The sequence below is a fragment of the Eptatretus burgeri genome, chromosome 4, assembly GCF_056783735.1.
Source record: "Eptatretus burgeri isolate ZD-2024b chromosome 4, Ebu_testis_v1, whole genome shotgun sequence".
Classification (NCBI taxonomy): Eukaryota; Metazoa; Chordata; class Myxini; order Myxiniformes; family Myxinidae; genus Eptatretus; species Eptatretus burgeri.
The window spans coordinates 97,249,936-97,262,339 of record NC_140964.1 but is presented as its reverse complement, the minus strand read 5'-3'; the positions used below and the strand labels follow the sequence as shown (position 1 = coordinate 97,262,339).

The 12,404-nt window shown below is 42.2% G+C and overlaps 1 protein-coding gene across 2 annotated transcripts in view; it reads left to right on the top strand.

Moving 5' to 3' along the window:
* LOC147028722 (visinin-like protein 1) overlaps positions 1-12,404 on the top strand; it is a 110,937-nt gene that overhangs the window by 77,890 nt on the left and 20,643 nt on the right. For both annotated transcript variants that reach the window (XM_085879393.1, XM_085879392.1), the window contains 2 exons: positions 95-263; positions 1,048-1,263. In XM_085879393.1, coding sequence (XP_085735519.1) covers positions 102-263; positions 1,048-1,263 — 378 coding nt within the window. In that variant the 5' untranslated portion in view covers positions 95-101. The remainder of the gene's footprint in view (positions 1-94; positions 264-1,047; positions 1,264-12,404) is intronic.

The window sequence follows — 12,404 nt, the reverse complement described above, 5'->3', positions numbered from 1 at the left end:
ATGAGAGTACTGAGATATTGTTTTGACCTTGTGAGTGTTATTTTTTTCACGTGAACTTCTTCTTGTGTCCTACTTTGTTGGGAATATTACGCAGAGACGCCATGGGGAAGCAAAACAGCAAGCTCGCTCCAGAAGTGCTCGAAGACCTTTCCAAGAATACGGAATTCAATGAGCACGAGCTGAAGCAGTGGTACAAGGGCTTCCTCAAAGATTGTCCCAGCGGGCGGCTCAATCTTGAGGAGTTTCAACAACTCTATGTCAAGGTATTTGCGATAATTGAACTGCATTCACACAGATGATTCAGCAACACAAGGTCTTTGTTCCGAAAATTTGTATCATGTCACATCCACCTTTGATAACCTATGGTATTCTATACATTGCCATGATTATGACTGTTCTCTTGTTAAGCTGTAACTGAGTTATACAATGAAATCGATCAAAATCGATTTCTTTGAAAGACTTCTTCGGTTTTTGCAATTCACGTATTTCAAAAGGTTTCAACCCATTTTGGATGAAAATAAGAACTTTGGAGGGGAGCGAATGATTGGAGATGAGCAGTGAGCTTTCCATGAAGTCAATCTGTATTTGAGGTTATCATTTGAGATAAGTCAATGAAAATATCTTCCCAAAAATTCTATATCGATTTCCATATTCCTTTCCCTGCATGAGTAATAGTTCATGAGGAAGTTTTCACTTCAATGCCCTTTGAAGGGTAGGTTAAGGTTGTAAGGCATTGGGAATGATGTGGGATTGCAATGGGGATTCATCTTGATATTCCTTTGGGAAGAGCGACATGAGGCTAATTTTGGAAGAAAATAATTATGAGATGAAAAAAGCAATGCACAGTCATCTGGCGAAAAAAAATTAAATCCTCATTGTGACTCTCCAGAGCGTTGAGAGGATGCATTTCCGGATTATGATGAATTGTCAACACTTTCGAAAACCTCACATTGTCATTTATTTGCAAAGTTCTTCCCTTCATGAATGCAATTATAACCGCAACTCTCTTCCTCTCTCCCAATCCCCTCGACATATTGAACATTGCAGTTTTTTCCTTATGGTGATGCATCCAAATTCGCACAGCACGCATTCCGTACGTTTGACAAGAATGGCGATGGAACCATTGATTTTCGAGAGTTCATCTGTGCACTTTCTGTGACCTCACGTGGGAACTTTGAGCAGAAGCTCAACTGGGCTTTCGACATGTATGACCTTGACGGTGATGGCTACATCTCACGCAAAGAGATGTTGGAGATTATAGAGGTGGGTGCATTTCAGTCTTCTACATTCCCATCCTGTATTCATTCATAATCCATTTCCATTGTTAAAATGCTATATTATATGCTTCACCCACCATTTATCTCAATGCTCGCTACAGCCTACTCGTGAGGCATTTGCATGCTCATCTTACTCATATGGTTTCTTCATCGAGTAAATCAAAATCCCCAAATAGCAATGTGTATATATATGTATATGTATATGTATATGTATATGTATATATATATATATATATATATATATATATATATATATATATATATATATATATATATATATATATATATATATATATATGTATATACCTTGGATACAAACATACATACATTCGAATATATTTGAACTGCCTACAAAGTCAGGGTGGTTGGACTGTTGCTTGCTCAACGTGGTGCAGCTTGTGTGGTGATTATCTGCGATCGTGCTTTTCTTTGAGCTTATGATTTTGTGAAAGTTTGAGTCGTAAAGTTCTGGGAAATGAGATGTAATGGTTTAAAAACTTCCAATTTTTTCACTTTACAATAAATTAGTGTGTATCAATTGTAAGAAAATACTATCTTTCCAATATATATATATATATATATATATATATATATATATATATATATATATATATATATATATATATATATATATATATATATATATGTATTCATGTTTCCATGTATATGGGTGGACAGTGTCAGAAATCAACATCTGTCCCACTGTACCCCTCAGACTCTCGAGTCGGTGGTGCCCAGCTATCACATATCATCCTCAATACCTGGCCGCAATCTTTGTTATCCCCGTTAACCCTTGCTTACCAAACCCTCTTACCTACAGGTTGCAGTTTCCTTTGCTCCTCTCTCTTTTCTTGTTTGCCATTCCTTCTCTTGCTTCTTGTGTCCAAGAGTTGTCCCTCCACCCTACTGTGAGTTCATACCCTCAGTCACGTTCATCTTACATGAGTCTCAATCTTGTCGAGAACTCAGAGCTGTCTCACCTGGGTCCACCTTTCGACCCAGCTATAAACCTTCAGGCTGGTGTTTCACAGGCAGGGTGGTTCATAAATTTGTGTGCCGTCCCTCAGATGGACGATAAAATGGATGTACTGTCTGCCAGCATGAGTTGGTGGACGTAAAAGATCCCACAGTGTCCTTCACAAAGAGGAGGCAAGCTATCGCTGACACCCTGAACAAATTCCAAATTCCTTCCACCTTCAGTTGAGTATCCTGCAACGGAGGGGTGATCTGCCCAGAATTGGTTCTTGCCTTTGCATTTTTTCTCAACTTGAGAACCATCCAAAACCATGTCAAGAGTAAGCTTATGTGCTCTAATAATGTATACGAATAATACATTCTTGTATATTGAAAAATCTAAAAATGTTTGCATTTCTTGGTTTCTAGTTCTGAAAACTTTTTGAATGATCTTCATCTTTTTATCTCTTTTTTTTGTTTCCTTGTGAAGTCTTCAGGTTTTTTTTTTAATTTAATAATGTTATTGTGTTCTGTTGGAACCTCGTTATTCATTCTTTCTTATAATTTTTCATGACTATGTTTCATTGATAGTTGTTACATTGAAACCCAATGTGAAAATTGTATAAAAATGTGATGTGATTGGATCACTCAAAAAGGCTCACCACATTTAGCCTCCTGGGTCACCTTGATGTTTGTGGACCAGAACGTGTCTTAACACGGCACAGTTATCAACAGCTCAGAAAGACAAACCTTCAACATTGTACTGCCATCGGGGAATCGAGTACAAAATCAGATAGTTATCCAGTTACCAAACGAGTTACCCTGTTACTGTGTTATATGTAATCAAATTAAATGAATTAGCAAAAGACCAGTAATCAGGTGAAAGTAGGATTGAGCATTGACCTCACCGACATGACTGATCTCTGCTATTACATTTGAAGCACTTTCATCAGTAACATAATCCACAAAGGCCTTTTATCTCAAAACACTAGCACAATTCAACACAGGGCGTCTTACTGCTTCAACATCAATAGATAAAGGACTTCAACCTGAAGCAAGAGGTCAGAGCAATCTCTATAGATAATTCTTGCGCATTTTATAAAGCGTGGGATGAAGTACTGTTTCCTTGGTCTTTGCCAATAAGGTCTAGTGTCTCACTATTGGCCGGCTAATTGTATGCCTCAAACCCGTTACTCTGTAAGCACTGCATTTTAAGCTGATTTTGTTTTGTAGCTGATGACCGAAGGCAGAAACACCAAGGGTTTATTGCGTGACCATGTATTTTGGTCTTTGGGCCAAAGAGTACGTGTACGTGCTTGTTGTGTGACCATGCATTGCATTTTAGCCCCAAGAACGCGCACGCACACACACACACACACACACACACACACACACACACACACACACACACACACACACACACACACACACACACACACACACACAATAGTTTAACAATCACTTTACATTCGACGCTGTACTTCGGGCTGTGGTACACTTGCTTATCTTTGTTGTCTTTATGCTTGGATTTTATCCTTTTTGATACAAAGCTGATTCTCAACAAATAAACTTCAAGTAAACTCGTGAGATCATGAATTTTGCCACGAGGGGCTATAATGTGTATTTGATTGTGTCAACATGTTTTTTTGTCTTTTAGTCAGGGTGCTTGTGTTTTGTTTTCACAAACTTGAAGAAGTACTTTGTTTGTCAGACTAATGGGCACGCCTTTCACCTGTTGGCATAATATTTAGTTGTTTTTTTTTGTTTATAAAAAATCTTTTTTGATAAAAATTCGTTTCTCAACATAAAAACGAAAGCAACCGTATCTTGCTTGATAATGAAATTTGGCAATACGTCGAAGGTGTACCTGTATTGTTTTGATGATTATTTTGAACCTATTTGCATAAAGGACATTCCTAAACAAAGAAACAGCAAGTTTACTTGGAAGACCATACATTTAATCCTTGGGCCCAAGGTACATGTTTATTGTCTGGCCAAAGTTCATGGCTTTGCATAACCCAGTGTTTCTGTCTTTGGGTTCAAGTAAACGTTCAACTTCAGTCACAATATTTTCATGGTTTCAAATCCTCTATTTCCAAATAGACGTTTCTCAACAGAGCAATGTATATTAAGGCATCGCATATATGTATATATGTGTGTGTGTGTGTGTGTGTGTGTGTATATATATATATATATATATATATATATATATATATATATATATATATATATATATATATATATATATATTGTTACGGATTCGCGCCCGCCGGCGTGCTGACGGCCACGTAACTCGAATCGCGGCACGTCGCCCACCGGACGGACAATCCAGTCGTGACCCTCTCGGACTAACGCCGGGAACCAGTCACGGGTGGACCTTTCGGTCTCACCGCGATCGAGCCAATCAGCCCCCGCGTGGGATAGGGTTGCTCGCCAAATTCGACCTACCTAAGTACCCACGCGGAGGGTAGACCGGGCGATCGCACCTCGCCGCAGGTCGACTTCGGACACGGGCCACTTAAGCGACCCGTTCCGTACTATCGGGATAACCGAGCGGTGTTATTCGTCGACCTCGACGGTTCGATTAATTATCGGGCGTATTCAGCCCACTACCAACCCTTTACGTGAAGCAAGATGAGGATTCAATGAAGGAAATGACGAAGCGAAGCGGGAAACAGTTCAACACAAAGCACATTTATTCGCGACGAACGGAAAGCACACATATTCAATTCCACCAAAAGCACACAGAAAAGAAAAAAAACACAATGTGATTTACACAAAAAGCAAATGCGACAATGCAGATCTAATACCGATTACGCGAGCACACGGCAACACTTGTACAATTTTACTTCACAGACGGCGCCGACAACACATACCCAAAACCAAGAAAAAGAACAGAGAACCCTCAAGGATGAGGCGGGCCTGAGGCCGAGACCGGGTCGGGCCTACCCGTCTGGTGATGAGACGCGGAGCGGCGATGGTGCCTCAACTCCGCGGGCCTCGCGGGCAGTGTCTGGTAGGGGGGTGGGAAAGGGGCCCCCTTGGTCGCACTATCTCAGCGCGGGGGGAAACAGGAGGGGGTTGCTGATGCTCGGGGTATAGAGGATTTTTATTGCCCCGCGACGAGCGTCTCCACCTCGGCCAGGTCGCGCTGTCGGCCTCCCTGGGGTGCAGCTGCCTGCACGACGCGAGCACCCCCTCGTCTGCCCTCGCCGCCTCTCCACAGCTCCGTCCCCTCCGCTCCGACTCCAACGCACACGACGACCAGCTCCTTCTTGCCAACTCCACCGCCCGCGAAGTCTTAACTCTCTGTTCCCTCTCGACTCTCCTACTCTACTACTCTGGACTGACGAACACGGTCGCTTTTATCAGCCCCGTGGCTTCGCCCTCTCATCTTTGACCCCCTCCCTTCGACCTTTCACCTCGCTCCCCATTGGCCCGAGAAAAAGTGGGCGTGAATGCTTTTTGATCCATAAATTTGCATATATCGATCGCCCTCCAACGCCCTGGGGGCGGGGCCACCCGCCCCTCGCTCACCGATTGGACGGCAAAAAGTGGGCGTGTCGTTTTTGATCCGTTTTTGAAGCACAAAATCCGTGATTTTGTACACGCTGTTCGGCGCGCGCCCTGCACGAGTCCAACACCGGTACCCACAAGCGGCGCAAGAACGGTGGCGATGCGACGGTTGCGAGGTGTGACGGGAAGGTCGTGGCGGTTGTGGTGAAGCGGCGTTGTGGTTGGTGGTTGATGTTGTGACTGGTGGTGGTAACAATGGCGGTTGGTCCAAATTAAAGATAGTAAAAGAAAAACGGCTATCCTGAAGAGTCGCAGCACGCATAAATGACATGTATTCCCACTAGACAACGGGTTTGGGCCTAACTACACATGTACTTACCGAGATACCTCACCTAAGGGACCTGAATGGTGGTTTGCGAATTTGGTAACCACAACAATATATATATATATATATATATATATATATATATATATATATATATATATATATATATATATATATATATATATATATATATATGTTATACAGCCATACAGGATGTATGCCTGGTGTTGGCTTAATGGTGAGTGTGGTGGGCTTGGGATTCTAGGATCCTGAGTTTAAATCCCACTTGGCTGTGGAATTAATAGCAGGTGGGGTTGGCTCTGCCTGTGATCCTTCTGAGGTTTGCAAAATGAGTGCCAGCTTGCTGGTATCCTGTGTCAGAGTGGCTACCCATCCAGAATTGTGCCCAATAGCCAAGGAGACTGCTTCGGCAGCAACAACGCTCTGCACAGAGTATGGTCCCAATGGATGGGTTCAGGGTATAAATATTTATACATATACTGTCAAGGCTCCTGGAGGAGCTCGAACACGTAATACACCAGGATGAATCAAAAGGAAAAGAACAGTGGGGGGGGGGGGGGTTAGGGTATGTTATGATGAGGCGGGCCTGAGGCCGAGACCGGGTCGGGCCTACCCGTCTGGTGATGAGACGCGGAGCGGCGATGGTGCCTTTACTATTAGAATATGGAGCCACTAACAGCATGGTGGAGGGGCAAAATAGAAGGAGACCAGAAATGGAACAAAAAAAGAGAAGGTGGTGAGGAAGCAGGGGTTGAGGTGAGGGGGGTGGGAAGAGGAAACCTGGAAACACAGAAATAGGTGGGCTTTTGTGGTGGGTTATTGAGGGTGGAAAGATCATGTGTTTTGATGGGGGATGACCTGAAATGGTGGTGAACAACTGTACTGAAGCCTTGGAGGGAAGAATGAGACTGAACAGACTGAGGAAGTTGGTTCCACAAGCAGGAAAGAAGGAGACTGAATGATCAAAGTTGAGCAGTGAGCCTGAATTTTGAGTTTCACCATAAGGGGGTTAACTGCAGTCTGAGTGTGCCCTGCAGAGACTTGTGGCTGAAATTGCTTAGCAACCATCCTCTTGGGGTTTGTTGTCTTTGGAGAGAGAGCATTATCTTGTTGTTGACTGCTCTATTCCATGTAGCAGATTATTCATGAAGACTTGTGGTGAAAACTAAAAGAAAACCTGGGGCTTTACTCCACAGGAAGTTATCCTGAAGTTGAGTACGTCTTCTGAACAGTAATCTGCCTTTATTATCAAGAATCAAGTTTTTTTCACCTTGCTACAAATGCAACCAGGAAGCAATCAGCAGCATGGAGAGGGCAGTTGGTGCAAGTCACTCTACCCCACTGTCAGTTGGTTTCCCTGCTTTCCCCTCTTTTCTGTTTTATTATGTGTTCTAGCTGTTCTAGCGTCGACTTTGTGTAGAAAAATAAATTAACTTCCTTTATTAGACCAGACATGGTAAGGTAAGTTATTGATGATGAAATTACCACATTTAGTGGTCTCTTAGTTAGAGCATGTGTCTCTGACCGTTGCAGAGTCATCGGTTCGGTTCGATTCCGACCTGAGCCAAAAATGGTATGCGCTGCTTCCTCACTTGATGCCTAGCTTTTAAAGGATAAAGCACAGATAAACTGCATGACATCCATGGAGAAGAGAATATTTATCCTTAATTGCCCCGCTGAGTACAGAAAGAAAAGTGACGTCACAATCTGGCACCATTCATTTCCAGAGAACCCCAATAAGTTATCTGACAGCCCCCAAGGTCACTGGCTCTGTTTCTCTGCAGTCAAGCCTGGTGTTATTTAAAGTCTCTGTCTGTATGCGCATTTGCGTAATTTGTTTGACAGCCCCTGCATGAGCCTCAGACGATGTAAAAAAATTAGTAATGCACATAGATAGAGAAAAGTATGAAAGTTTGATAACCCAGTTAAAGTTTACATTTTTTCCAAGGAACAGGGGGTTATGTTTCGCATTAAAATTTAAAATAGTGTCCACAAGTCCTGGGAATTTGAGCAAAAGTGTTTCATCCAACTCAGTGCAGATCCATATATACTGTGCACTCAGGTATGTTGTAATACCATCGTGGATTGTCCAACGATGTCGATAACCTTTTGAATAAAGTTTCACGTAGATCGTTCTGATTCAACGATTGTGTTAACTTCCTGTGAAATCGTTTTTTGTATTTTTCTGTTTGCCCTTTTAGCAAGCATGTGCAGCCATCCATGCGGTGAGGCAGAACATCTAAAATGAGCTCTTATAGCAGTGAACCTCTTTGAAGTGTGAAGATTACATGAAGCTTCACTCGCTTTAAGGCACCTGATGATTTTAGAATGTATAACATTTCAAAAGTCTTCTCCAGAAGTGATGCTTTTGTTCCATTATACATATGATTTGGTTTAATTTTACAACATTTGGATGTTCTTATTTTGTTATACAGCCAGAGGTGTCGAGAGAGAGGGTCGGGGGGGGGGGTCACCACCTCAGGCCCCTCAATGGCCCGGGGTCCGTTGAGGGGCCTGAGTTTCTCCTGTAACAGTAATTTTTTTTAACACAAATGTAAGAGAGAAAGGGTGGGGGTGGAGGTCCCGTGGTTGTTTTCCTCGGAGCCAATGCTGGCTCTTGATGCCCCTGCATAAAGCATTCGATCCTCTTGGTTTCTTTAACAGATTGTTTTGGTTTAATGCTCCATGTATTTGGAGCATCGTATAGCACATGATGCATTTACCATGTCATGTAGAATTTAAGTAATTAAGAGGCAAAAAATTACAGTGAGTGAGGCATCACATGAGGTTGGCTCTAAATCGTTTTAAAGTTCTTCCTTGTGTCTGTGTGTCTGTGTTTCTGTCGATGCCTTAACTATTTTGCTATTTGAGATTTTGGCATCAAATTTTCAGCAAACGTTTACTATTAGAATATGGAAAAACCCAATTAATGATTGTGTCAAAGGGCAAAGTCACAGTAAGTATAATAGGCCTTTTTCACCCACCACCTGCGCAGCATGAGATGGTCAGGTTTTATAATCACTTCCATGTTTCCTTCTTTACCATTTGAGTTTTTGTCATCATTTTTTCAACAAACCTTTATTATGAGAATATGGAAAACGCTGATAAATAAATTTTACATTTTTTTTTTTTGTAGTGTTTGGTATGACTCAGCTTCGGACAGAATCGAACCATGAACATTCCAGGATTAGAGTGGACATTCTATCCACAACGCCACTGAATATGTCACACAAATGAACAGGAAATGGAAAAGTCCACCTTGTGTATTAAATAGTACAATCCAACCTTGAGTTGTTTTTTAAATGTAAAGTACATGTTCACACCTGTACTGACGTATTCACTTCACTATTTGATCGGTCAGGCTCTCGGCACATCATGCAAACGCTAATATATATATATATATATATATATATATATATATATATATATATATATATATATATATATATATATATATATATATATATATATATATATATATATATATATATATATATATATCCAAAGTATTCTCATGCATAAAGTTGAAATGAGTTCCAAGCTTCTATTGGTGCAAAAAAAAAAATTACATCTGACAGCAAATTCATGAGGGAATTGTGGAAATGTATATGTATATAAATAAAGTTCTGGGGAATTAGATGGGATGGTTTAAAGGCCTTCTGGTTGAACGAGCCCCTGCTGGGAACGGCACGTTCCATCCCATGCGGAATTTATGGGCCATTTTCTGCACATTTTCACAAAAAATGCATATTTGTGAGCAGAATGGCTGAAGTAGTTGTGCTGAATGAAAAAAATGTCACCAAACGTGCAATATAAATAAGGTTGGCAGAAGAGGGAAAATGCAATCGGAGGAAAGAGAAGAAAGAATTGTTGCAAAAACAAGCAGCTAGCGTTCTCTACAACAGAGGAAAATGGTTAAAGCATACCAGCATCATCAGTCTGTGAAAGTAATTGGAAGTAGAGCTTTGAAATCATGAAATCATGTGATATACATAAATTAGAATCTGCGATGAAATTGGCAATCTTTCCAGGATTGCTTCTCTGCCTCGAAGCGTTTCTCGACTTGCGAATGCCCCAAAGCTCTATCAAGGGTATGGGCCTCCGTTATATGTATAACTAGCACAATTTCCCACCCTTTGGGTGGATGGAGTACATAATGCATTATTTGCTGAATAAAGTATACGAAGTAAATAAAACCTGATTATTGTTTTTGTGGTGTAATTTTTTTTCATTATATGCCATGAAAATGATAACGCTTTTTTTTTTGATTGATGAGAAACATTAATATGCATGGATGTCAGGAAATGAATGAGACAGGGAATTCCAAGATGATACTCATATGAAACACCCACCTCCTACAGGAGAGTAATACCTCCTCCCTCTGGCAGGGGTCAGGAAAGCACTTGAAATCTTGAAACTGCACTAGAAATCGAAGTGTCAACATCACCGTCACGCCGAAGAAAAAAAAATAAACCAGGGAGTCTGAAACACTGACGCTAACCATTACCTTGATGTGTTTTGACTTATGAGTAACATACAAGTAACGTGTGTCGACGTGTGTCAATGATCGCGTAACGTGCCTACAACACGTTACTCATAGGTTAGAATTAAGTTTCGGGTATGTCAAGCATTACCTCGACGTGTTTCGACTTATGAGTAACTTACATGTAACGTGTGTCGACGTGTGTCAACGATCGCGGAACATGCATACAACTTATGGCCAAGCGTATGCGGAACGTGTGAGTCATACGCTGGCATACGTCGAAAAATTTCAAGCATGGAAAATTTGTCTAACACCTCAGCGTACAACGACGTATGCCAGCATACAAAGACGTATGCCAGCGTACTACGACGTATGCCAGCATGCTCTTAACGTATACAAACTTACCCATAACGTATTCGATGTGTGCCAGCGTTTAAGCCAAATTTTGCATACATCAGGCATATGCTAGCTCAATCGTCAAGGTGTGACAGGGCCTTTATATAAGGAGTTTTAAGGTACATCTCACTTGGGCAACCAACAAGGCAATCATGAAGACCAAGGAGCTTTCCAAGAAGTCAGACATAAAGTGGTGGAGAAGCACTGTTCAGGAGAGGGTGATAAGAAGATTTCAAAGTCACTCATTATCCCTTTGAGTATGGTGAAATCCATCATTAAGAAGTGGAAGACGTATCATACCACCGGGACACCACCCACATCAGGTCACCCATCCAAACTCAGCAGTCGGCAAGCAGGAACCTGGTTCGGGATGTCACTGTGAATCCAACAATGTCTGAAATATCTACAATGCTTTGTATCTGAGATGGGGGTCAGTGTTCATCAATCAACAATATCCTGTTCCTTTCATAAATCTGGCCTTCATGGACAGGTGGCAAGTAAGAAGCCATTACTGAAAAAGGCAAGTCTTAAATCTTGTATGAGTATGCACAAAAGCATCTTAATGACACTGCATGAATGTGGAGAAGAGTTTTGTGGGCAGACGAGATTAAAAAAAAACTTTTTGGTCGAAATTCAAAGCGTTATATCTGGCTCAAGCCTAACACTGCACATCACCTATCACCTAGTCAGCACCATCCCTAGTGTCAAAAAGCATGGTGGTGGCAGCATGTCCTGTTGTCAGGTCAGGTCAGGTTCGATCTGTGACCTGCTACAGGTACCATGTAAACCTGTACTAACCTATTCCATGGTCGGGTTGTCGGCGACTAAACCGTCTCCCCCACCAGGTTTTCTGGTGAGGAGGGTGTTTGGATATGGACACCCAGCAGGATTAAAAACAAAACCTGTCAAAGGGCGGAAGAGCTCCTTGTGAGCCAACGGCCATCCATATCTAGTGCCCAACTGTGTCTGCAGACGTCCTCCTGCAGTTGGGTTACTTCTTATTAGGAGGTTGGTGGCAGGATTTGCACTCCGGCCACCGTAAAACCCTTCATTCCGCAAAACGCAAAAACGCAAAAAAATCTGAAAACCCACTCCGTGGGAGTACCTCCTGTGCAGCTTCCCTTCGCAGGGCAGCTCACCGGATGATGGGATTGGGGCAAAGCCTTCGGGACCCCCAATCTTTGATAGGAGGGAAACCACGGGGTAACATCCCTGGGTCAGATTGCGGGAGAGTGTGTTGGAGTGGTGCTGAGGTGTCGTCCACCAGACGGCGGTCTCCTTGGGTTAACCTGAGGCGGTCCCTTCGGGTGGGTGCCTGGAATGTCCTATCCCTAAGAGAGGATGATCACCTGTCTCTGTTATCATCTGAGCTCAAGCGTTTGGACATCGGGATTGCAGCTCTCTCTGAGGTTCGGAGACCGGATTGCGGCGA